Source organism: Canis lupus, chromosome 9 (genome assembly GCF_003254725.2).
Source record: "Canis lupus dingo isolate Sandy chromosome 9, ASM325472v2, whole genome shotgun sequence".
In the NCBI taxonomy this organism is placed as follows: Eukaryota; Metazoa; Chordata; class Mammalia; order Carnivora; family Canidae; genus Canis; species Canis lupus.
In genome coordinates, this window is record NC_064251.1 from 16,452,490 (window position 1) to 16,479,252 (window position 26,763).

The 26,763-nt window shown below is 37.8% G+C and overlaps 1 protein-coding gene across 3 annotated transcripts in view; it reads right to left on the reverse strand.

Moving 5' to 3' along the window:
* Positions 1-26,763, reverse strand: part of NSF (N-ethylmaleimide sensitive factor, vesicle fusing ATPase) — a 145,029-nt gene that overhangs the window by 4,842 nt on the left and 113,424 nt on the right. For all 3 annotated transcript variants that reach the window (XM_035721208.2, XM_049114627.1, XM_049114628.1), the window contains exons 17-19: positions 24,623-24,702; positions 2,055-2,189; positions 545-658 (exon numbers count right to left, since the gene is read on the reverse strand). In XM_035721208.2, coding sequence (XP_035577101.1) covers positions 545-658; positions 2,055-2,189; positions 24,623-24,702 — 329 coding nt within the window. The remainder of the gene's footprint in view (positions 1-544; positions 659-2,054; positions 2,190-24,622; positions 24,703-26,763) is intronic.

Consider the following 26,763-nt stretch of genomic DNA (forward strand, 5'->3'; position numbering starts at 1 on the left):
GATGAACAACGCCATCTTCCTTCCATCAATAATTGGCTATGTTGTGATCTTGGATAACCCACTGCCAATCTGTGGGACACTCAGCACCCTCATCTCTAAAATGGGTGAGGGGACGACAGCAGAGCAATTGTTTCTTTGAAAGCCTTTTCTGGTTCTAAGAGCTAATGACTCCCTAAATTAAAATTGAAAGTAAGTTTACAATCTTTTCTTCTATTTCTGAATTTCAGGAAGTGAGAAGGATAAGTACCAATAAGTTAGTGTTTGGTCTCAGAAGCAGGCTACTAATAGCAACTTGAGTTAAGAAATAAGAGAACTGTAACAAACAAATTACAACTTTAGCAAAGGAGGGGTGCCTGGCTGGCCCAGTCAGTGGAGCATGCGACTCTTCATCTAGGGGCTGTGGGTTTGAGCCCCACGTTGTGTGTAGAGATTACTTAAAATAAAATTTTTAAAACAAAACAAAATCTTAGCAAAGCAAATATAAAACTTCTTGGTACATCATGAAGCTCTGGTGTCTGAATCATTGGAGAATGCAGCATCTTACCTGTAGTGACATCTCAATTAGCATTAGTAACTTCTTAATTCCTATCCAGACCTTCTTTCCTTTGACTTGCTGTGAAATTGTGGTACGTTCCTTATCTTTGAAGTTGCCCAAAAGCTACAAAAACAATAAAAATAACAAAAGCATTTTTATAGTAAGTGCATCAACATTAGTTAATGCTCACATTTATCCTTAAATGAACAATAGTAAAGGGGTGCCTGCGTGGCTCAGTTGGTTAAGCATCTGCCTTCAGCTCAGATCATGACCTTGGGGTCCTGGGTTGAGCCCTGTGTGGGGCTCCCTGCTCAGCAGGGAGTCTGCTTCTCCCTCTACCTCTGATCCTCCTCTCTGCTTGTGTTCTCTCTTTCTCTCAAATAAATAGGTTTTATTTATTTATAAATAAATATAATAAATATTTATTTAATAAATAACAATAATAAATAAATAAATAAATAAATAAATAAATAAATAAATAAATAAATAAATAAATTCTAAAAAAAAAAAGAACAGTAGTAAGAACTACCTGACTGGTTCAGGTTGACAGGATTTTCTCTTATTTTAAAATCCAACCTGACTTTCCTAAACCCATTAGGTACAATTATGAAAGTGAAAATTGGTATCCTAAATCCTGTTTTCTAAGAGACCTTTATTATAATTTAGAGATATGATTGCTAGGGGTGGAGGGAAAAAAAAGCTTCAATCCATAATAAATATCAGTTAAAAATTTTAACATGTGTCAAAACAGAGACTAAATTTAACTGTTACCCAACCTTGGCACAAGAGCTGCTCACGTAGGTAACCTGGAGACATTTATCATATGGATAATTTCTATTTTGTTGGGAGTAAGCCCCCACTGCATAGATATTGAGAATTTTAAGAAGCTTTTACCACTGCTGAACAGATCACTACCTAACATTTTTTCCCTCAAATCTCAACAAGTGATTGTGTACACTGATTTTAATCAAAAGTTTAGTGAAGGTTATAGTTTTTAAAAATGTAAACTTTGTCATCTTCAAAAACTTTAAGAAACATTTCTATATTATGAACTTGTTGATAAAGCAGTTCCTTTTACTTCTGTAGCTTTTCTAAAGTCTCTAAGTCTCTAACCACTGTTCCAATTTATTAAATGCAAGTAAATGAGCAGAAAGGTATTTCGAATGACCGAATTTTCTACATATTGATTACTCTTCCTTTGCCACCCACTGCTCCCCTTCACCCATTCCAGGTTTCTGGCCCATGTAATCTTTATGTATCACTCATGGTGGACACAGAATAATTCATTGCTGGCAGGCTGGGTGCTGCCTACACCAAGGAAGGGGAGGTTCATTTACTTTCACTGACGTTCATCTCTTCATCGAATTCCTGAAACAACTGAAGGTATATCCCAGTTGCCCTATTCTAGGTTAGACAGAAACCAGGCACCAGATGCAATGTCCATGACATCCCCTCAGCATTATCTCCAGCCCCAACTCCTTTCTCATAGACAGTTTGCAATCCACTGACTCATTTTTACCTCCAGAGCCTCCAACAGCTGCTCTCCTGTGGCAATGTTGGGCACATGGATGGTGGTGCTGAAGGCGTTCAGCATCTCCATCTCCTGAAGGACATCTTTACGGCTAGTGGTCCCAATGATAAGAAGCTTTCGGCCCTGATCATAGGGAGAAAATGTGTTAAAATGCAGGATAAGACTGGTTAGGAAACTTGGAGTAAGCCTGAACAATATCATTTAATTGCAGAAATGCAAATGGTTAGGCAAAAGAAAATAAATTCATAGTTTTCCCCATGAAAATCAAAAGAAAAGTATCAAGAGCATGATTAAGAGGGATGCTTGGGTGGCTCAGCAGTTGAGCGTCTGCCTTTGGCTCAGGGCACCATCCCAGGTCCTGGAATCTAGTCTCGCATCAGGCTCCCACAGGGAGCCTGCTTCTCCCTCTGCCTGTGTCTATGCCTCTCTCTATGTGTCTCTCATGAATAAATAAATAAAATCTTAAAAAAAAAAAAGAACATGATTAAGAAAGGCAAAAATTCCTTCTTGTCATTCACATCAATAATATAATGGATGAGTAAGTCAAGGAGACATATAAACCAAATAAAAAGATACTGAAGTATATGTTGTAATTCATTTTTCATGGCCAACATGGTATACAAATGGTGGGAATTGGAGGAAAGGAAATGAATGAACAGAAAGTCTGTATCACTCACTTACTAAAGATTTATAATGCTTTTCAGAAGGAGCAGGGTTGGGTGCCTGGGTGACAGAGTCCATTAAGCACTGACTCTTGGTTTCAGCTAAGGTGGTGATCTCAGGGTCCTGGCACTGAACCCCACATTGAGCCCCACATCAGATTCCACACTCAGCATGGAGTCTGCTGGAGATTCTCTCTCCCTCTGCTCCTCCCGCTTGTACTCGTTCTCTCTCTAAAATAAGTAAATCTTTTTTTTTTTTTTTTTTTTAGGAATAGGGTAACAATAATTGTTTACATTTCTGCAACATTTAGCTGTGAAAGGCACGGTGCCAAATGCTTTACATAACTGTGTCACTTAATGTTTTTAAATTTCATATTTAAAAATATTTAGTATATATTTAACTCAAAAATATATAAATTTAGTGTATATTTAACTAAAAAATATAGAAAAAAACGTTTAAAAACTAAAGCAGGCCTATGCCACCATTCCTGATTCCCTCTCTCCAAAGGCAATCATTTTAGATTCTTAGCTTTTCTCCTTGTATTTGCCTCCTTTTCTTTAAATCAAGGTTACACCACTATTTTTAGATTTTTTTTGAAAGATTTTATCTATTTATTCATGAGAGTGACACAGAGAGAGAGAGGCAGAGACACAGGCCAACGGAGAAGCAGGCTCCATGCAGGGAGCCCAATGTGGGACTCAATTCCAGGACCCCAGGATCACACCCTGAGCCAAAAGCAGACTCTCAACCACTGAGCCACCCAGGTGTCTCTATTTTTAGATTTTTGTTTTCAGTTTTAAATATTATTTATTGACCACTTATTATGGAAGATGGGGATTTAATACTTGCCCTTTTTTTGTCTTTCCAATGTGGTTATTTCATAGTCTTTTAATAAAAGCTAATATCCAGTATTTATCATGATTATATAAATATGATTGACAGCTAAGCCATGTAGTATACCACTATATTTCCTTTCTTAGGAAATATTTTAAATTTATCAGAGTTAATAACTGCCATTTTCACCCAGGTACCTATTAAAAACACACACAACCATGAATATCTTTTCAATACATGCAAACATGTCGGGGAATTTTATTTATTTATTTTTAAAGATTTTATTTATTTATTCATAGAGACACAGAGAGAGAATGAGAGGCAGAGGGAGAAGCAAGCTCCATGCAGAGAGCCTGACACGGGACTCGATCCAAGGTCTCCAGGATCACGCCCTGGGCTGTAGGCAGCGCTAAACCGCTGCGCCACCGGGGCTGCCCATGTCGGGGAATTTTAAAGTTTGTTTAAGAAATCCCCCTCCTGGAGTCCTGTATTCTCAAAGCTCAATCTGAACAGATTGCTATAGTTCTAGAACTTTCTTCTCTCTTGTTAGATCTCCTACATCCTGGTCTTCCGTTTACTTCATTTATTCCCTCTTTTCCATGGTGTACCATAACTTTTTGAGAGAGGGTGCACAGAAGGTAAAAATGTAAAGACTTTGAATGTCTGGAAATGCTTTTATTCCACCACTAATATTGTCCACTCTATATTTAATAGTTCAGTGAGGTACAGAGAATAAGACTAAAAATAATTTTCCCTCCAGAATTTTGAAGGCATTACTCTATTGTCTTTTAATTCTCAGTGTTGCTGGCTAGAAGACTAACGCTATTCTGATTTTGACTCTTTGCTTCTACTTTTTTTTTTTTTGCTTCTACTTTTTATTTTTAATTTTTAAAGGACCTTTTCCTTACCCTTAGTTCTGTAATTTTAAAATCACATACTTTGAGCTAAGTCTTTCTTTACTCATTCTGCTGGTGCTAGATGGGTCCTTTCTTTCTTTTTTTTTTTTTTTTTTTAAGATTTTATTTACTTATTCATAAGAGACAGAGAGAGAGAGAGAGAGAGAGGAGAGAGACAGACAGAGAGACAGACACAGAGAGAGAAGCAGAGACACAGGCAGAGGGAGAAGCAGGCTCCATGCAGGGAGCCCAGTGTGGGACTCGATCCCGGGACTTCGGGATCACGCCCTGGGGGGAAGGCAGGCACTAAACCGCTGAGCCACCCAGGGAATCCTAGATGGGTCCTTTCTAAACTGAAAAATCTAGGGGTGCCTGGGTGGCTTAGTTGGTTAAATGTCTGCTATTAGCTCATGTCATAATCCCACAGTCCTGGGATCAGGCTCCCTACTCTGCGGACAGCCTGCTTCTCCCTCTCCTTCTGCCTGCTTGTGCTCTGTCAGATAAATAAATAAAATCTTTAAAAATAAATAAATCAACTGAAAACTCTAATGATTCAGTTTTATTAAGTATCTTGGATTATTTCTTTGATATTTCTTTTTCATTCATTTTCTGTGTTTTTCTGTTTTGTTTTTGTTTTTTTGGTTCCCCCCCAAGAACCTCCATGAGTTGCATACTGGTCTACTAAGACTGATCTTCTATTTTTCTTTTCTTTTTTTTTTGCTCCTGGTTTTCATCTCTTTCCAACACATTACCAAATAGTTTTTGGGTTAGTATCAACATTATCTCCCAACCTTTATATTAAGTTTTTTCTATAATATATTTTCATTTCTAAGAGCTCTGTCTTGTTTCTTGAATACTTTTTTTTTATTAAACTACATCCTATTGTATTTAATGGATACGATACCTTATTTTAGATCTGTGTGAATATTACAGGTTTTATAATGTTTTCTTCTGTTCTCTTTGTCCTATCTTCCTGGAGCTCCTTTTTTCCCATTTGTTCACTGGAGGTTTCCCTCAAGTATCTGGTGATTGCTGGATGACTATTCAGATTTAAGAGTTAAACTAATGACTGGAAGCTCTGAGTCTGAAGGCTTCAGTACAGGATAATCAGATAAGACTTGGCTGATTATTGGGGGTCCTCCAAAGGTCAGATCTTCCAATCTCCTTCCTGAGGGCTATGAAGCCTAGTTTCCAGCATACTGGGAGTAGATGGGGGAAGGGGTCTGAGGATCTCATCATTCAATATGGAGACTCCCATTTACTTCTATTTGCAAATGACATCTCTTGAGATCAAGTCTCATTTCATGTTCATATAATCCTGAGAATTATGTACTCGTATTATCTCTACTTTATTGATAAAGCTATTGAATCCCACAGATACAAGTAATTTGTTGAAGGTCAAGTAACTAATATATGATGGATCCAGGGATGGAAGCCAGATCCAAAATCTAAAACCAGATACTGCTTTTCTTCATGAAGAAAAACACATTAAAAAAATGTTTATTTGTAAAATGTTAGAAGAATGCATTTTAAACTATGTCACTAGATTTATGGTACACACTCCACAGATAAGCCTTTTAATACAATCATTAAACCTATCCATGGATCTTAGAAACTCGGGATGTTAAAATAAATGAGAAAATAAATTATGTGAAAATTAAAATAAACACAGGAAAAGATACTAAGGAATTGAAGATCAGATGCCAAAACAATTTTAGTTTGGGGTTTGTAAACATCATACCACTACTACCAATAAGGCATACCAACCATTCTCATTCTTAGTCACAGTTTTTGTCAATCTACGGTGCCAATAATGGAAAAAGCACCAATATAAACAAAGGCATATCAAAGAAGCAAAGTCAAGACCTTCTGGCACAATTAGTGATTGGCACACATATGATTATGCAAAGACTATGGGACAGAAGTATACCTGTGAAGTACACAGATCGAAGGATAATCATTATTATCATTCAAGAAATCAACTAGCTAAAAATCAAACACATTATCAACAGACCTTTATCAAGCTCCTAGATGAATGTGGAATAGACTCTGTATGTGTGTGTGTGTGTGTATATATATATATATATATATATATATAGAGAGAGAGAGAGAGAGAGAGAGAGAGAGATCTACAAAAGAGATAATGATGATACATTATGGACAGGTGGGAGGTGTTATGTATGCACAGGATGTTACGGTAGAGGGAGGGTACATGTGGCAGAGAAACATCTGCTCTTTCTCTGGAACTGAGTTTTAAGGAATGAGTAGGTTGATTAGAAGATGAAGGGGAAAGATATTCCAAGCCAGAAGGAGCAGAAATATGTAGGTCTGAAGGCAATGTAATAAAAACAAAAACTGGGGAACTGGGGTAATTACAAACACACACATTACAAACGTATACATTTCTACTATCACAGAAGACTGGTGCCTTATTGTTCAACATCAAATTCCATCTGTAAACTTAAGAGCATATCCCTGAAAGCTAACAGATGCTAATGGCCACATTGGCTGATACATCTTCAATACAATGAAAGGCAACTGTTCATTCTCCTTTTCCTTAATTTTTGAATGTTCTGTATACCCCATAATTCACACTCCCCCATCTTGTGTTTTCTCAAGGAGGGTGATGCACTGGCCCTAGAAGAATGGCACTGGGGAAGAAGCTTGTTACTCCAGAAAGCTGGAATTGCCATTTTCCTAGTGAAACTTTGTCTTATGTCAACAGTGACTATGCTCTTCTGAGTGTTGAAAGACTGGGAAGTGTAGAGCAACTTATAATGGAAACACTAATTTATGTTTTGCTTTACTTCTTGTTTAACAAGACTGGAAACACTGCAGAGAGGTCATGACCCAGGCAAGTTCAGGCCTCGACTTGTAAAGCATCATCTTTAAGAAAACACCAAAAATCATTACCAAATAATTAAATTGTGCTGGGTCATTTTGTCTATTAATTAGTGGTAATGTTCATGAGGAAGTTTTATCATGAAAAAAACAACTGAGTGTATTAATGTAATAAATCATATTGGAGAACATTTTGGATGAAAAGCTGCCAACAGCATGTAATAGGAAAGCCAGCTTTAAAAATAAAAGTAGAGCTCAACCCAAGAGGGGAAATCCAACTCGTTAATGTGTGGCTACTAGTCTTAAGTCTACAGCACGGAAACATACTCCTTGATGGAAAGAAAAAAAGTAGAATGATAATTTATTTGAAGGAAAAAAAAAACTGTTCCCAGTATACTCTTTATTGAGATTTGCTAGTTCCTGATACAATAAAGAAACAGGCCTAAATAAAATGACTATCTGCCAATCGGATTATGATAAACATTGTTCCAAGGTTAAGTAAGTATTAGTTAACTAATTCTTGGTACCATAAGAAGCAACTCAGGTGAAAACATTACCATGAAAAAGGCAGGGCTCAGTCAGGTGTTGATCCTTCAAAAAAACACTTCTTTACATGATGAAGAATGAACAAAGTACTAAGCAGTATCTAAGCCTTTTGCCACACAAAGGACTAACCAGATAATCCACACTCTTTCATAGGTCCTGCCCATTGATTGGCCCCAATAAACTGATTTGTAACAAAAGTTCATGTGGAAGAAAGCTTTTTTTCTTAAATAAAAATGCCACCGATATAATACTGCAGTGAAATGGAAGGGCTGATTTTAACCTGTGAACAAAAGTAAAGTCAGTTATGCAGTAAAGAAAGGCCATTCTTTCCATATCATTCAATGCTGAGCAAGTGTAATACACCCTCAGTAAGAAGAATTAACTGTGAACAATTGGGAACCCTGAAATGGATTAAGAAGTGAGTTTAAAAGTGCAACTCAAACCTGCTGTGTGCCGGGGCCTTAAACTTTATTTTCTGTTAGAATCTGAAGTTTTTCTGAGAGTGAAAATTTTCAGAATGTTAAGAGTTTATAAACCCAGTAAGTAAAAGCCTAGTCCATCAGACCATTAACAAGCATTTATTCTTTTCAGGTATTTATGGAATTAGGAGATTTGGTTTGTGCTTTCAAAGTGATTATAATTTGGCTGGGAAGAGCAAATACAAATGCAGGGACCAGTACCAAGTAATACATGAGCCAACACAAACTAATAATGACTGAGGGGACAGAGCATAAGGGGACTGTTTCATTGGAGCAGGGTCATCAGGATGATTTCTGTAGTACTGCAGAGACACTGACAAAGATGAGGCCCTGAAGGAGAAGGGATGGGTCTCTAATGCTACTAAATCCTATGTGGGTGGTGGAGGCAGCTGAGCCAGAGCACTCAGGGCTGAAAATGTAGTCTTTTTAGAGAGAGGGGAGTGGGCAGCCACTGAAAGGAAGACTCAGAATGCTTAACTAAGGAAGGAGATTTGATATAAAAAGCAACAGGAAACTAAAGAAGTTTCTTGAGGAGGCAGAAGAGTGAAGACGAGAAAGAGGATCCTGGCGGTTCCAGGCAGGATGGTCTAGGGGTCTGTGGAAAGCTGTGGCACTAATGATGTGCGGGCTGAACACGTCAGCATGTCCAGGAAGGATGTGCACCTTCACCTCAATATCTCACACACACACGACATCCTTTTTAAGCCAAGCCCAGGGCTGGCAGACAGCAAGGGAGGAGAGGCAAGTCCCCTGATGGACAGGTGGCTTGGTGCAGTAGCAAAAGGACCGGCTCTGTCATTCAGAGCTATGTGATTTGGGGTAGATTAAACTTCTGAGTACCCGTCTCCTCCTGAATCATAAAATTGGGATAAAAATCCTACATATATAGAGTGCTGGGGGGGGGCGGCAAGGGGAATGGGGGAGAAGATTGGGAAAGTGGCATCTTTTGGAAGAGGCAAGAATGAAAGGAGGTACGAGCCTGAATGAATGGTCGTGAGGGGAACCTGAAAAAGCATCCTCTGTGTAGGATGTCAGGACTCCATAACAGTATGGTTAAATCAGGGTTAGGTTGGGTTGGCGAGTGTGGGATGCCTGCAAATCCTTCTCCTCCTAACATAGGGCACTGACAGTAAATGATGCACAGAGAGCGAATTCTCCCAAGATTCACTCTGAGGGGAAAATGAGAGCTTGACTAGGGTTCCAACGAGGCCAAGATGAAGCCTGAACTAAAGATCAAACATCCCCTCCAGGAGTTGTGGCAGAGGGTGAGAGCGAGTGGCCGCAGCAAGAGGCTTCTGAGGGAGAGGTCAGTTCAAGGCAGGGCTGTGAAGAAGCGTTCCCAGTAAGCCATGCGTTAGTCCACCACTTACCCTAGCTTCATTCATGAAATGGGAAGAATTTCACATATTTTTACTTAGTTTGTATTATTCAACACAGACTTTTTAAAAAACATTCTACCTACCATAGTTTTTTTTTAAGATTTATTTATTTATTCATTAGAGAGAGAGAGAGAGAGAGAGAGAGAGAGAGATTGAGGCAGAGGCAGAGGCAGAGACACACGGTCAGAGGGAGACGCAGGCTCCATGCCGGAGCTGGATGCGGGACTCGATCCTGTGACTCCAGGATCGCGCCCTGGGCCAAAGGCAGGCGCCAAACCGCTGAGCCACCCAGGGATCCCCTCTACCATAGTTCTTGTACAACTTTATCACTGCATTTATTTGAATTACTGCACAAGTCTGAATCTTGTTCTTAGTCTGTCAACCAACAAAGGGGTAGGAGCCATGTTTTATTCATATCTGTCCTTGTGGTTGTTAACACAACATGTCTGGCACACAGAAGATACTCCTATGCTCCCTCCACCTAGATTGCTCTTCCCTTACACATCCACATGATTTCTCACATCAAGGCATTACTTGAATGTCACCTCTTCACAGGGCCCCCACAACCCCCTGTGCTGTGCCATTTAAAACCACAGACTCCTCCTTCTTCAGTTCCCTTTATCCTGCTCTCTTCCTTATGGTATGGATTACCTTTTAACATAAATGCTTATTTATTACGTTTATTGCTGGTCTTCCTTCAGGAGGACAGGATTTTTGTCTGTTTGGGTCTACTGATATATCTGGAGCTAGTGTTGTGCCTTGTAGATACTGGGAATTAATAAATTTGTGTTGAGTGAATGAATGGTGATCTCACTGTAGGCTTTGAGGGTGCAGATCACTCCTTCCTTGTTATATTCTCTCTTCTGGCCCTGGAAAAATGCATGTTATACCAAATGTTGAATAGGAAAACAACTATCTACTAGAGTCTATACCTTGGAGCCCCAAATGGGGAATGCTTTAACAAGTTTTCAAGAAAATAAGCTAGAATGAATGACATGTATGCTTCATTTACAACCTAAGTAGATACCATAAGGCTATCATCTTTCTTTTAGTTAATCAACAGATCAATGAATAGTTAAGCTATTGACTGGATAATACAGACTTCTCTAACAGGGAAAAGATGAGATTCATTAATGAAGCCATTAATTCAAGCTAGTGAAACAAGTATTATTAACCATCTCCTACAACTCTTGATTTCCCCAAAAGAGGGAGAAGACTGATTACCATTAAAACACAACCAGGAGTAAGGACAAAAAAGGAGAGGTTGGGTCCTTTGGATATTCTGCATGCATTTCTGATTTCTCATGCTCAAATGTCTGCAACTTTTTTTTGTGGTTAAATGTTTAAGTTGAATACCAAAGGAAGGATGTTTCAAATAAATCATGCTACAACTAGGCAGACAACTACACTTAAACTCTCCATTAGATTTTACCCTGAAGCAAATTCTTAGTCTACTGTCTTTGTAACCATCCTCATGGTGCTGTTAGCAGGGCAAAGGACAATAAGGAGGGGAATTCATGATGCAGATTAGATATGAAATGAGAAACTTCACCTCAAATAATTTAAAATAATTACTATAGGCAAGAACAGACCACTTTATGGTATTACAGAATATTTTAGTATCCATTTGTGAAAAAGACACTGAATCATCAGATTTTTCACTTGAGTAGCTCTTGAAGGTTACCTCATTTAAAGATTACCTAGTCCTCCCCTGGTTATTTTGTAAATGACAAACCTGGGATGAGAGGTGAAGTGACCTATCCATAGCTTTTATATCCAGGCAGGGAGCTGAAGCTAGAGTTCAGGCCTCTTAGATATTTCCATTATGCTTTGTGGTCCATTGTTCTCATCTGTGCAATTTTTAACTCATATCAGCAATGGCTGATCTCTTCTTAATGAGTCAGGGAGACACATCACATAGAAATTATGATCTCTGAGCTCTCAGGAGAAAAGTTTAAATTAAGAAAATAAAACTGTACTGACCATGCCACAGTATTCTTAGTGCCAAAAGGAATAATTTTATAGATACACTCTCTCATCTGAAACTGAGCTAAGAGAACCATGGATTCATTAGCAGATCCAAAATCCTCAGGTCTGTACCTACAATAAGTTTCCCTCTCTCTCTTGACTTTTAGTTTGATGTGCCCCACAATGACCTCCGTGCTCCAATCAGGTCAATTTTCTTCTTCCTTCTCATTTAATTTCTACCTCTGTGACCTTTACCCATAGCCTTCTTCTTTATTAAAATGCTTTCCAGAGTTTGCCACCAGTTTGCAATGATCTCTTGTGTCCAAGATATTTCAAAACTTCCCTTCTTTCTACATGCTGCCTTCACTTAACCTGACATAATTCCATGTCCTCCTGTAGGTCCCAGCCTTTCAGAACATGGATCAACAAGCCCTTACTTAACCGGACGCCAATTTGCTGAACTATTTCAGCTACCCAAAACACAAAACCAAGAAATAAGCAAAAATCCTCTAACTTACAGGACCAAAACAAAGTGATATTCAAGTGACTTTACTCACTGCAAGTGCCACTTTATCTTTAGGCACAGTGGGCACAGTGTCCAGGACCCATAAAGCTTTGAAGGGCCTACAAATAGATAGATAGATAGATAGATAGATAGATAGATAGATAGATAGATAGACAGACAGACAGACTCCATGTCCAGCATGGCCCAAAGTGGGGCTTGAACTTACAAACATGAGATCAAGACCTGAACCAAGATGAAGAGTTGGACGCTCAACTGAGTCACACAGGTGCTCCTTCTATTTTCTTTTAAAATCAGAAGAAAACAGAACTTTCAGGTCAAAGAAAATGTTCTGTTATTGTTGTTTTTAAAGATTTGATTTGTTTTTTTATTTATTTTTTTAGATAGAGGAGGGGCAGAGGGAGAAGAAGAGAGCATCTTAAGCAGGTTCCATGTCCAGACATGGGGCTTGATCTCATGATTCTGAGATCATGACCTGAGGTGAAGCTAAGTCGGACATTCAACCAACTGAACCATCCAGGTGCCCCTAAAGATTTTATTTTTATATAAACTCTATACCCAACATGGGGCTCAAACTTACAACCCTAAGATCAAGAGTCACATGCTCCACTCACTGAACCAGCCAGGTACCCCAAGAAAGCGTTTTAAATACCAAGAGTGGGAAAATAATTTTTTTTTTTTAATGGAGGAAGGGGCCCATGTAAGTCATAATGTGGTCCTGTTCACAGGAAAGCTCCTCCAGCACTTGTGTTTATTCTTACTTTACAAATAACTTATGTGTCCCAGTGGTTGCCTTTTTTAGTTCACAGCTGACTAGAAGCAGCAAATTGGAAAAGTGGGAACCATCAGAGGCGGGAAGGCTAACACAACTCAATGGGATTTTGCAAGAAACAGCTAACAGCAAAACCATTAAGAACAAGAAAAGGTACAAAAAACTAAAAACAAAATAGGGTACATTGGACCTATTTCATGACTACCTGGGCAAAATTGTATACATTCCAATAGTTTCTGCTGTTATCCATGATATTACTGACCTATGTGATTATGATTTGTAATGATCCTTATTCTTTTTCTTTTAAAGAGATCTGTAGCCTAATTATCTTTTTTTTTTTTTAAGATTTTATTTATTTATTCATGAGAGACACACAGAGAGAGGCAGAGACACAGGCAGAGGGAGAAGCAGGCTCCATGCAGAGAGCCCGACGTGGGACTTGATCCTGGGTCTCCAAGATCACGCCCTAGGCTGAAGGTGGCGTTAAACCACTGAGCCACCCAGGCTTCCCTTTATCCTTATTCTTAAAATAGTGTTTATTATACTTTAGTTCAGACCAAAAATGTATGAGCAACTTTTTCCTCTTAAAAAAGGCTAAAGTTAAAAAAATAAATAAATAAAAATAAAAATAAAAAAGGCTAAAATATAACCATAATAGATATTTAAAGAGGTTAAACTTCCATCATTTGAAAAAAATAAAGCTTTTAATTTCTTACAAATTTCTATTCTTATCTCCAGTGAAACTGAATGTGCCATATGAAGCCTGAGATAAGTAACTATACACAAAACATATGCTTCAATATCCAATCAGTTAGGGTATAATAAATAATAAATAAATAAATAATAAAAATTTGCTGATTCTGGCATAGATACATCCTTCATTATCTCTCCCCATTGCTTCAGAGCTGGAATTACTTAGCGTGGCACAACAGCCCTGCTAAACCTCCATTCTACTCATCTTTCAAGACCAAGACCAATAACTATTTGTGGAACATTTGCAGATTTTCTCCGTAAAACGGAGCTTTCCTTTACAGTCCACCAGAACCCACACAACTTACAAAACTTAACGAGATGCATCATGTTTACACATCTTTCTCCCTCACCGGATTATGACAGGGGTACTCAGTTAAGTAAAAAACAAAAAACAAAACCCTTAGAAGGTAGATGAACTAGCAAGAAGCATGCAGCTATCCTTGCCCCATCCTCTAAAGCCCCAGCACCTTGTATGAGTAACTCTCAGGGCTAAGATTGCCAGATAAAGCCTTAAATAAAAGTATGCCCCCAAACACTGCATCAGATATACCAAAAAATTATTTGACAATCTTTCTGGAATTCAAATTTAACTAGGTGTCTTTTTTTGGTATCTACATATCCAGCAACCCCACTCAGAGCAGATGTAGCCTCATCTGCACACATAGGTGGATGGCTTGGTGAGCAGGATATGAGCTGAATGTTAACTCTCAATTGTCACTTGACCTTGGACACACTTTATACACAAACTGCACAACTGAACAGATGGTTCTGGATTATAAGCTCTTTGAGGGCACATACAAGTGTCAGATTCATTCTTTATTTCTACAGTGTGGAAGAAATGCTTATTAAGTGTACATCCTAGTAAAAGTACAACTCTAAAAAGTAATATTTCAAACTTGCATATCAAAAGAAATATTTTTGGATGGGGAAAAAACGTTCCCACTGCCTTTCTATAGAATGTAATAGAACTGTCACCATCTATCTTAGTCAACCTTGGTCACACTGGCATTCCAGCATCATGAGTTCCACTGGAAGAGCACAACACTGAGCTAAATGCCAGGTGGGTCTCCAAGGACAACTGTGAGAGGCATGAGACACTTTCACACTTTTCCTCTCAGGACCACAGGGTGTCTTACAGACCAGACCTTAAATTAAATCAGCCTTAAAAGAAAAAACAATGTTAAAAAAAAATTACACATAGACAAGCTTAGAGACAAAGCTACATTTAATTCTATTAGGCAAACAGCAAATCAGTTGGAAGGACTGGAATTAAAGAATTTTGACAGTTCTTTACTGCTAGTTAAAGGTGAAAACAGTATACACTTTAAATTTTTCTTTTTTCCTGATTACAAAGTTATAAATGCTTACTGTCAAAAAGTTTATAAAATATAGGAAATAAGGTGGAAAAAATCACCTATAATACTACCATCTGGGGTATAGTAGGTGCCTTTAAGATGGAGAAATAATAGAACTTTCTTTTATTTTTATTTTTGACTGCATTCTTTAAAAAATTATCCTTTTTCTATATGTTTTAAAATGAACATCATCTTATAGAACAAGAGATGTATTAAAATGTTGGAAAGACAAGCTCAAATGGTTTTTGTTTTGTTTTTTACTGGCGGGGGTATGCATTCAGAAAGTTGGGGGACTGTTGATATAAAGGCAATTACAAGAAATAATTTTAGTATTACCCTCTCACAGCCCCAGTCCTTTTTTCTTTGACTGATAGCATACTCAGAGAGCAACTCAAGATTAAGTGAAAGGTGACTTGACAGTTATGCAGGCAGTTTCTGACACAGTCACTAGCTGAGTGGCCAGAGTTTTCCATCTGACTGCTGTCACCTGGTTATTTCTCTCTGTCCTCCCTTCCCATTATTGTCCCTCTTATTCTGGAAACTGGCCCCCTTCTTCCACTTGCCCCAGGGCTGTCCAAGGCAGGTAGGGGCTGCAGGAGCAAGATGGATGTCAGAGAAAGCTGCTATGCTCTTTCTTCAGCATTTCTGGGTCTGGTTTCTCCAGCAGCAGCCACATGGAGCCGAGCTCCTTTGATATGGGCTGGTTGCTCTGTTGGTTTTATATATTTTGTGTGTGAGGAAAGACAGAGTTAGAGTTTTCTTTGAAGTGAATAATAAACTAATAACTGAGTTGTGCTTTGCAGTTTACAGAGAACTATGATACACATTTATCTTATTTAATTCTCACATTCTCAACTTCAATATCACTATTGTTCCTATTCTAGAAAGTGAAAATTGAGGCTCAGAAGTGACTGGGTTCAAATTTAAGTCTTTTAATTCTAACTCCTGTGCTCTTATTCACACTGCCAATGCCAGTTCTATGTGTAGTTAAGACCTACCATCTTCAAAATACCCATTCGTAGTAAATATTATCATCCACATAGCCTAAATGATTTAAAAAAAGAAAAAAAGGAAAGAAAAGGCAGAGCCACACAGATTGTCTGGAGTCTGCCTTGTGGAAGTACTATTTCCATTCCCCAATATGAAGTAAGGAAGGTTGTCAAGATGAAGATGTAGCTATAGATCAAGTAGTGACTTAAAAAGATCAATACCTCATTCCACCTGTATCCCAATAACTATCAGGAATATTGATGGATTGTTCTGGACATTTTGTAAGATTCCTCTTATTGGCTCTTCTTACCCAACAGTTGTTACACCATGCAGTATAAAGCCCTAGGAAATGTCCAAAGATCTGTGTATTTGTTTCAGGGGCAAGAGCAGCAAAGAAGCTGTGCTACACTACTCTGTTCTACCTTGGGTTACAAGAAAAGAGGAGCTTTAGTCATAATCAACAGATGGCTGCAGGGAAAAAGCAAATAGGTAGGGAGTCCTTGGAGGCTGAAGATAAACATAATAGGTAGTGTCCTCAGGGATCTGACAACGGCTAAAAGCCCTGTTCCTTCCTCTACTCCTTACCCTGTTGAGTCCTGAAATTCCTGTCTCTATTTCATTCTTCATTTATAAGAGGGATCTCCAATTCTCAGACCAAAGTACTTAGGAAGCTTTTAAATTCCAGCACATGGGGTATAGGGAAGCAAGACATACTTATTTTTTTCCCCAGTATTGTGAATGAGGGAAGCTGTGCTTGGGCATAGGCTGTGCCTGTCACTTTCTATGACATCTGCCACATATAGCAGTTGCAGTCTTTAGTTTTCCTATCTTACAAGCTAAAAAGATTCTGTGGACTATCTAAATGCACTTCTTTTCTTTAAACAAACTGGAAAATACATGTCTAGTTCCATACAATAGTCTTAATGAAACAGTAGACCCTCTAAGAACTTTGAAACAGTCACAAAACAGGAACAAACAGAATCAGAGATGGTCAACCCTTGAGCCCCAAGCAATGGGAATATTCAAATCAAGAGAACACCCATTATCTTTTTGAAGATGTTAGGATACGACTCTATAAATCAATCCTTTACAAATGGCATCTCTGTGGACAATGGCAGATTCCTACTGTTCAGTAACTCTATGCTTTTCATAATAAAGTACCAATACCTTCTATCTGTGTAGTCCACAGGTTTATAGAGGACTTCACTATACATTATTTTATTTGGCCCTCAATGGATAGGTAAGGCAGGGAGAATTATCCTCATTTTACAGGTGAAGAAATACACAAAGATATTAAGGGACTAGTTCAAAGTGGACTGAACTAAGACTCAAACTCAGGTTTTCTGACTCCAGTACAGAGTCAGTTCTGCAGACAGGGTCCTCACAACTAGACTCATGGCACTGTGGAATACTATGGTACTAAAGTCAATGTGTTTCTAACACTGTCATGTTACAATAATATATTTAAGGCAATGGGGCTTGGTGAAGACATTCTGGCAGTGAGAAAACATTGTGTCTCAGCACCATTAGCAGTTCCCTGATGATTAAACTTAGATATTTAATTCTGAGTTAGCTGAAAGTGGTATATACATGCCATAACTTTTTGTATTCATTAATACCTATTATAGATGGGCTCTACCACACAAAATATGTTTTGAAAACATGTTTTTTAAAATGTGTGTATTTATTTATTTACTTGATTTATTTTTTAAGTAGGTTCCACACCCAACATGGGGCTTGTCAACTCATGACCCTAAGATCAAGACTTGCATGCTCTACCAACTGAACTAGCCAGGTACCCCTGAAAACATGGTTTTATCCAGTGGGTATCCATAGCAAGGTTTTATAAAAGGACTCACCAAATTTCTTTCACTAGTTTTTAAGTATCTAAAATCATTCTACTTATATATGTAATACATATATTCAATTTACTGAGACAACCTACTATATGCTAAGCAATGCATAAAGAATTTTATAGGGCACCCTGGGTGGCTCAGCGGTTTAGCACCGCCTTCAGCCCAGGGCCTGATCCTGGGGATCCGGGATCGAGTCTCACGTCGGGCTCCCTGCATGGAGCCTGCTTCTCCCTCTGCCTGTGGCTCTGCCAGTCTCTCTTATGTCTCTCATGAACAAATAAATAAAATCTTAAAAAAAAAAAGAATTTTATAAAATACAGTAGCCATCTAATGTCACTGACTTAATTAAATGGAAAAACTGGGCCACTAAATTGTCAACTGGCATACAGCTTTTCCTCACCAAAGCAGTCCAATACACAAGTCACCACACCAGTGATTACAATTAATGTGTCTGGCAAAATGACTACACCTCTTTCCTAAAGTGGTTATACATCATATTGAGTCATATTGTAGTCATTAGCCAGAGTTAATTTTGAACAGATAGATGGAGAGATACTCGTGTTTAGGCCTGCACAATTTGGAGTCTCTTCCATTATCTGCTTATTTCGCTGAAGCAACCCAAAGGCTGAAGAGTTGCTTAATATTATCAAGACTTCCTAATAACATCTCTGAAGTAAGACTGTACTCAGATGTTGTGTCAGAATTACATAAAAAGCAATACTGTCTAGAGACTGGTAATGTTAAAATGAAATCCATGGGACAAACAAATCCACCTGCTAAGTTCCCACTAGCAGCTCACTATATTTTTTATTGGTATGTGATGCCAGTCCCCGCTCTAAATCCTACTTCTTTCTTATTAGGTAATATTCCTATGTGCCAGAGCAGTGAGGAAGTTATTTTTTCAGCAACTTTTACTTTAATTGAAACTCTAACAATTGTTAAGTCTAAATTCTACTTCACTAATATTACTATGAATTCAGAGTGATCTTCTCTTGTAAGAGTTTACAGTTTCCAAAGAATTTTCTAACTGGTACGCTGTAAAGGAGCTACAGGTGGACTAAGACATCAGTTCTTATCAACCCTGGGGAAGGCTGGGTGGTGCTGTGTGGCACTGGGTGGGGGCACTGCACTTCTGGCCAGCTGAGAGTAGAGGTAGCCATTTACCCAAGTACCTCAAGAGATGCTACCATTTTCTATATACTACTAAAATGAACTCAAAGAAGAATGGGTTCTCCATAAATTACAAGGCCATTCTGGTAGCTACAGATGCTGTCTTCCAATCTGATTCCCCAACGTATCAAGTAAACCTAGCACCGAAGCAGTCAGGTTAATGGGCTTAACTACTCCTGCACTTGTTGAGGAAACTGGGAAGTCATGTCATTTAAGATCTTGAGAAGTTCCTTTTCGGGCACTTTGTCTCCCAAAAAGAAAAATAAGGTGTCAGAAGAGCTCTATGGGGAAAATCATAAAGCCATCGGTGCTGCAGGTTGTGGGAAGATTTACCTGGCCTTATGGCTCCTACTGCTTCTTCCTTGACATTAAGACTAAGGCTTTCATCCTCCTCATGTTGAAAAGCACATTCCCCTCAACTTCCATAAATCTGCAAAACCTGAAAAGAGCCCAGTGTCACTGAGTAAAAGAGCCAGCTTTAGGAATCTCACTGGAAGGAGGGGTGTCTTCAAGCCTCTCACTGCTAAGCCGGACATTTCCTAACACTGGACAAATTGTACATCCAGCTCGGGGAGGGTGAACTGCAGTGGTCTTTTACCCTCCGAGCCAATTGTTAGCTTTTCACAGGAATCAGCAGGGAAGCACATGTGAAACCTCTGTGGTGCCGGTGAGCACCCCCATGCCTTGTGTGACTCTGCATGTAGATGAAGCAGGCCGGGGGCTTTCTCAGAGCAGCCCTTTTCTCCGGCGCGGCTCCCTGCTGGGACAGCCCTTTTCAGTGCTCTACCCCCCCTCGATCTCTTCTCCTGCACAACACAGGGCAACTTGATTGAAATAAAGACCTAGGGAACATGTTTTATTTTCTCCTGTTCAATCCATTTTAGAAAAGCTTTTAATTGGTTTTAAAAAGATGCTAAACAAAATGTGATGATGTTTTTCAGTCCTCATGAACTACAGATACCACTTTTTATACTTTCAAAGGGCTAATAAATCAATCATGAAATTAACTCTCCAGCTAAATTTAAAGCAAACCCACTGAATACTGGGTTCATTAAAAATCTATGCATTTACTTCAAAAAATTTAAAATTCAAAGAAAATTATCCTAGTAACTGAAATCTGACTTGAATTCTTAGTCCTACACTGAAAATCCAGGACCAAAGCAATCACAAAGGGAAAAAAAGAAGGCTTGTGAGCCAGTTTTAATAAGCCAATTTACAATGAGGGAGGGGCGTGGGGGAGGGGAGGAGGAGAAAAGAGAATATCTAGATACATAACAACATAGTGCCCCTGAAGGGATTCTTTTATTTGAGCATGTGCACACATGCACACATAATTTTTCTGTGTGAAAGCTGGAATTACAACAAATGGAATATTAAGGATTCTGTGACTGATATGATTATTGTATACACATACAGTTCCTCTTTTTAAAGAAAAATGCCTTCAACTTCTGTTTTCTTGATGGTGATTAAAAACAATAGTTTTCTACCACCTAGGTAGCTCCACAACACTCAGATTCATACACTTTTAATATTTAATTGAAAACATCTGAAAAACCTACATGGATAATGGTTTGATGAAGTGAATGCTTCCACTTCAGAAAGACAAATATCCTCAACACTGGATCAGCCTGAAAAATTTCCCTTATTCTCCTGAGAGAATACATACTAATTTAAAAAGCAAGGTGGGACAGAGAAAGCACATTTTTATTTTGTTAAATATATGTCAACTAGGAATATCTGAAACATTAACTTCTCCTGCTACTGACATACTTATTTATACAGCAGGGCATCATCCAGCAGTCCAGGCCAGAGTCACCACATTCTGATTAATGACAGGCTGGTAATCCTTAAAAGAGAATCTCTGCCATTTCCAATCACTTAGTGATTTCCACTCACTAAGGTAACCAGATCTATCTTTGGATTTTAACATATTCCAATGCCCTTCCTTTCCAGTCCTTAGAGAAATTCATTCCATATCCCTTTTGAATGATCCAATCCCTGTTGCTAGGACTTCTCCCAAACTGGGCCATGTACCTAGCAAGGAGATGCTCACTCCTTGCTTCCAGCTTTCCCTATAATCCTCCTTTCAACAATTATATAGCTTTTCAATCACTCTCTTTTTTAAAGCATCTGTTTTACTGAGATATAAGTCACAGAACACACGATTCACTGATTTAAAGTGTGTTAGTCAATGGTTTTTAGTATATTTACAGCAGGTACAACTATCATCATGATCAATTTCTGAACATGTGAAACACCCCAAAAAGAAACCCCGCACCCATTAGCAGTCACCTCTCATTCTCACTATCCACCCCTCCTGGTCCTAGGCAACCATGAATCTACTAGGTTCTGTCTCTACAGATTTGCCAGTTCTGGACACTTCATACAAATGGAATCAAACAATCTGTGGTCTTTTTCATTGGCTCCTTTTGTTTAAAACCTTGTTTTCAAGGTTCATCCATGTTGTAGCACGTATCAGGATTTGTTTTCTTTTTATTGCTGAATGATATTCCATTGTATGGATATACCATAGTTTATTTGTGAATATCTAGGTTGTGTCCATTTCTTGGCTATTATGAATAATGCTGTTTTGAACATATCTATAAGCTTCTGTGAGGACATATATTTTCATTTCTATGGGGTACGTATCTAAATTGTTGGGTCATATTATAGCTTTGTCTCTAATCTTTTGAGGAACTGCTATTTTCCAAAGGGTGCACAATTTTTATATTCCCACCAACAGTGTATAAGGGTTCCAGTTTCTATATGTACAGCAACACTTATTATCTGACTTTTTGGTTATGGCCATTCTGGTGGGTATGAAGTGGTATCTCACTGTGGCTTTGATTTGCACTTCCCTGATGGCTAACGATGTTGAGTATCTTTTTATGTTCTTATTGGCCATTTGAAATTTATTTATTTTTGAATCATACCTTACCAAATATAAATTATAACAACACAAAATACTTAAGCCCACCAAAATAAGCGGACACTAAAGAAACATCTTAAGAAGCAAGTTATCTATATTTTTTTGTTGAATAAGTTATTCATGAAGTACATCTGTATGAACCTGTGCCAGAAGACACTGTAAGTAAGATTTTAAAACATTAGAAAATGTTCGTTTCCTCAAGAATTTCACAATTATTTTTACAAACTGGAAAGTTATTCCCAAGTCTTTATTTTTTTAAAAAGATTTATTTATTTATTCATGAGAGACACAAACAGAGAGAGAGAGAGAGAGAGAGAGAGAGAGAGAGGCAGAGATGCAGGCAGAGGGAGAAGCAGGCTCCTCACAGGGAGCCTGATGCGGGACTGGATCCCAGATCCCAGGATCATGACCTGAGCTAAAGGCAAGTGCCCAACCACTGAGCCACCCAGGCATCCCTATTCCCAACTCTTTTTTTTTTTTAATTTATGATAGGCACACAGTGAGAGAGAGAGAGAGGCAGAGACATAGGCAGAGGGAGAAGCGGGCTCCATGCACCGGGAACCCGACGTGGGATTCGATCCTGGGTCTCCAGGATCGCACCCTGGGCCAAAGGCAGGCGCTAAACCGCTGCGCCACCCAGGGATCCCCTTCCCAACTCTTTAACAAAATGTTGCAAGTCTTTTTTTAATATGCTGTATTTATTTCTATTCATATCTATTTTGGATTTACAAATAATTCTCAACTAGAGGATGTCTTCCTGTTTAAATAAATATATTTAACAATGTAAAGGACAAGCAGTTTAAAAAATATAATTGAAAAATTATTCTTTCTTCTCCCAACAGCTTTTAGCATAGGTTCTTTTTAGTTAAAGACTGAATAAGATATAAATTTAAATGCCTGGAGAAAGTCCCCCAATCTAATAATTAAAAAAAGATTTGTTTTAAATATTTTATTTATTTGAGAGACAGAGAGAGACAGAGATAGTGAGAGAGAGCATGAGTGGGGAGGAAAGGGAGAAGCAGGGGGCCCGATGCAGGGCTCAATCCCAGCTTCAGGATCACAACGCAAGCTGAAGGCAGATGCTCAACCAACTGAGCCATCCAGGTGCCCCTCTAATAATTTTTAAAATGCTATATCATAGGAAAGGACTCATTTTGTGATATATATGGATGTTGAGGTTATTTACTTTTTTCCAACAACTTTATTTAAAGTTTTATTTATCTATTTGAGAGAGACAGAGACAGAGCGAGCGTGTGTGTATGTGTGTGTGTGTGTGTGTGTGTGAGCAGAGGGAGGGGCAGAGGGAGAGGAAGGCAAGCAGACTCCCCACTGAATGGGGCGCCTAGAGCAGGGCTCGATCTCAGGACTCTCAGATCATAACCTGAGCCAAAATCAAGAGTCAGATGTTTAACTGACTAAGCCACCTGGGCGCTCCTTTTCCAGCAACTTTAGATTTATCTATTTACCTACTTATTGAAGGAATCAGAGAAGGGAAAAATATATTCACTTTTCTAATTTCAGCTTTAGGATGAACTAATAAAACTCTGATTACTGGGAATGATAGTTTATGGAAAAATGATTACAAAATCCTTACAATGCATATATGCAGTAAACTTTCAAGACTGTCACACTTTATGTTTCTTTTCACTATTCTAGAAATACAAAAACAAAAAACAAAAAAATTCTTGAAAATCAAGACAAGTGCATCACTTTTAGTTCTGACACACACAAGCACACACATACAATTTTAACAGTTAAATTAAAAAGCAGATTCACCCACTTAACGTGAAATATTCTCTATACAGCCTAGTTAATATCTCTAACTTCAAATACAAGATTGCCATCTATACATTAAGATATTTTTCAAGTTAGTGCTTAACCCTTTTGTATCTGTCTTTGGCATTTCTCAAAGGTTACAGTACACAAAATCAATCAATAGAATTTGTGTCTTGTATCATAGCCAAACATGCTCTGGCAGCCTCTACATAATTAACATATTTAACCAACCCTCATAGATTACTTTTAAATTAGTTATCAAAATCACCAATCTCCAGTAGCCACATCAGTGAAAATGCAACCACATGAACAAAGATCCTGACTATGAACTCCCTCCTCAAAAGTGCCACACAATACAAGAGAAATAATTCAAGCTTAGTGTTTAACTAAGCTTTTTCTTTTTAAAAAGGAAAGAAAAAGAAAAAATTGCCTACAGAAAATGAATAACCCCAAATACAAATTCTTAGGAAACTATCTATGAAATGAAAAACAAAACAAATGGGAATGTATATTCAATCCCTACTACAGGAATATCATAAACTCTCATGGAAGATGGAGGCAGCTAGGGATGTGTAATATGCTGGGGAATTCACAGAGCTACAAAAACAAAACTAATTATAACTAGGATTTTGGGATCTTTAGAAAGGAAATTTCCCTGTTAAGAAATCATTTACCTTAAAACAGAAGGTGAGACTAGATGACTTTTCCATGACCACAACATAATTTGAAATGTGTATGATAGCTTGCTTATTTAGCAGCTTATTTGCACCATTACATGCAATATATTGGACAAATTCTGTGAAAATGTTTTTTATATTATTTTTACCTGAGGAGGTGCCTTTTTGAGTAACACGAGAAGAGCCTGTAATACCAGATTAGAAAATCGAGGGCCAATAGGTACATAATCTAGAAGAAAAACATTGTTATGTTTTAGGGATTTGATACACATATGCACATAGTCCAAATATTCAGGTTTTTCTGCATCAAAAGTAAACACAGTCCTAAATAACTTTCATGCAACTATGATAATTAGAAAAATAATATATCCAATAACTTAAATGTTTAAAACATTATATAACAACTCTCATCTATAAATTTTTTTAAAAGCTTCTAAATACCTATTTTGAGTTCAGATAGACATCTTTGTCCAATAGTCAGAGACAGTTGTTTTTTGTTTTTTTTTTTTAAGGAAGAAAAAGCCCCCAGGTGATTTACCAACTGTTTCCAAGAAATTACTGCAAATCATGGTCATACAGTAAGCTCACAGGCAACAAAGCATACTAGAAAATGAATAGAGGGAGAGATGGCAAGTAATCATCTAAGCAAGGTACTTCAATATAACTGAAATGATAGGAGGGTCACCAAGACTGGTCCTCAGACAGTGAAGAACAGAGAACTTTCTAAAACTTTCTGTCAAACTTCAAGATTCAGCATAAATCCCCCTTCCTTGGATTCCTCTGCATACTGCATATGTATGCACCCTTGCCTTGTGCTTAGAACTATCTTCAGACAACAGCCCTCTGAAGTCAAAAGTGATCTTTCTTTTTTCTGAATATCCAGAACACATGATATATTCTACTTTATGATAATATTCACCAATATTATGTTATAACGACAGCATGTTACGCATTTTTTCTGACCCTAATAATTCTAACACAGTAGTAAGGGCTCAGCTTACTTGTCGAATAAATTAACAAACAAGTACAGATAATAACTATTCATACAAGTGAAAATATACTCAGAGGGCACACATTCCTGACATAGTAGTGTTGCTATGACCACACATCTCAATTGTGTTTAGATAAAGGAATTTACACAGAGCTATGAGTTTGTGCTTAAAGGCTTTTAAAGAAATAATCCTATAAACTGGGCTGAAATGTATCAAAAACAGCAGACCAAAACCCTAGGTCACGTCACTAAATAAAACTATCAAATTAAGAAGACCTCAGATACACCTTTATACAGAAAGGTATATCTTTATAACAAACACTGCTTTAAGAAACAAGAAAAATAAATAACAGAGGACCTAAAGCAAGTCTGAAAATCATGAGGCAAATGTGGTAAGAGCAGTTAACTTGAAATCATTACTACACCATTTTGGATAGCTGAAGAAGGGATTACTCAGATTTTAGGTAGTATTTTCAGAAGTTTATGAAGTCACCATGTGGGTTCAATTTCAATACAGTTACACAGCATTCCAAGTCACTATTATAATACATTTATTCCAGATTTATCTAATTTTTGCAATGGAATAAAACGTAAGTAACAACATTTTTCTGACATTTACTGGAAGATTACACCTTATGAGTTGCATTCAGGGACTGTCTTATTTTTCATCTTTGTATCCTGTGCATTTCAATATAAGAGATGGTAAATCTATATTTTTAAAAATTACTGTAGAGCACTTTTAACTTTCAGAATGTTTTTAACATTGTTATCCCATTTTTGTTTGCGTAATTACTCTATGAGATAAGTAAGGAAGGGAACAGCCTTTCTTCTTATAAAACAGGTACATTTTATTTCATTGCAAAAATTAGATAAATATGGAATAAATGCATTATAACAGTGACTCATTCTTATAAAACAGACACTGAGGTACAAGAGAACTTGCAGCTTCTCCCAAGTGGAAACTCTGGGGTACAGGCAGCTCAGAGGTATTAAATAGCAAATATATCCATCAATAGAAATTACTAATCATTTATTATGGGCAGGGAACTCTGTGGAATAAACAAAATAATATGAGGTGTGGGCCCTTACAGGAAAGCAGTTTATAATGGTGTTAACGTCATAAGGCATATTTAACATGAATACCATCATTGACTTCAGATATAACAGATAGCATAATTCCTTATAAGAAAAGTATTTCTATTGCCCTAGAGTTTATAAATACCCGTTATTTTTCTCTTGTAATTTGTGAGACATTAGTATAATAAGGCAAAGATAGTACAATGGGAAAGGTAATTACTT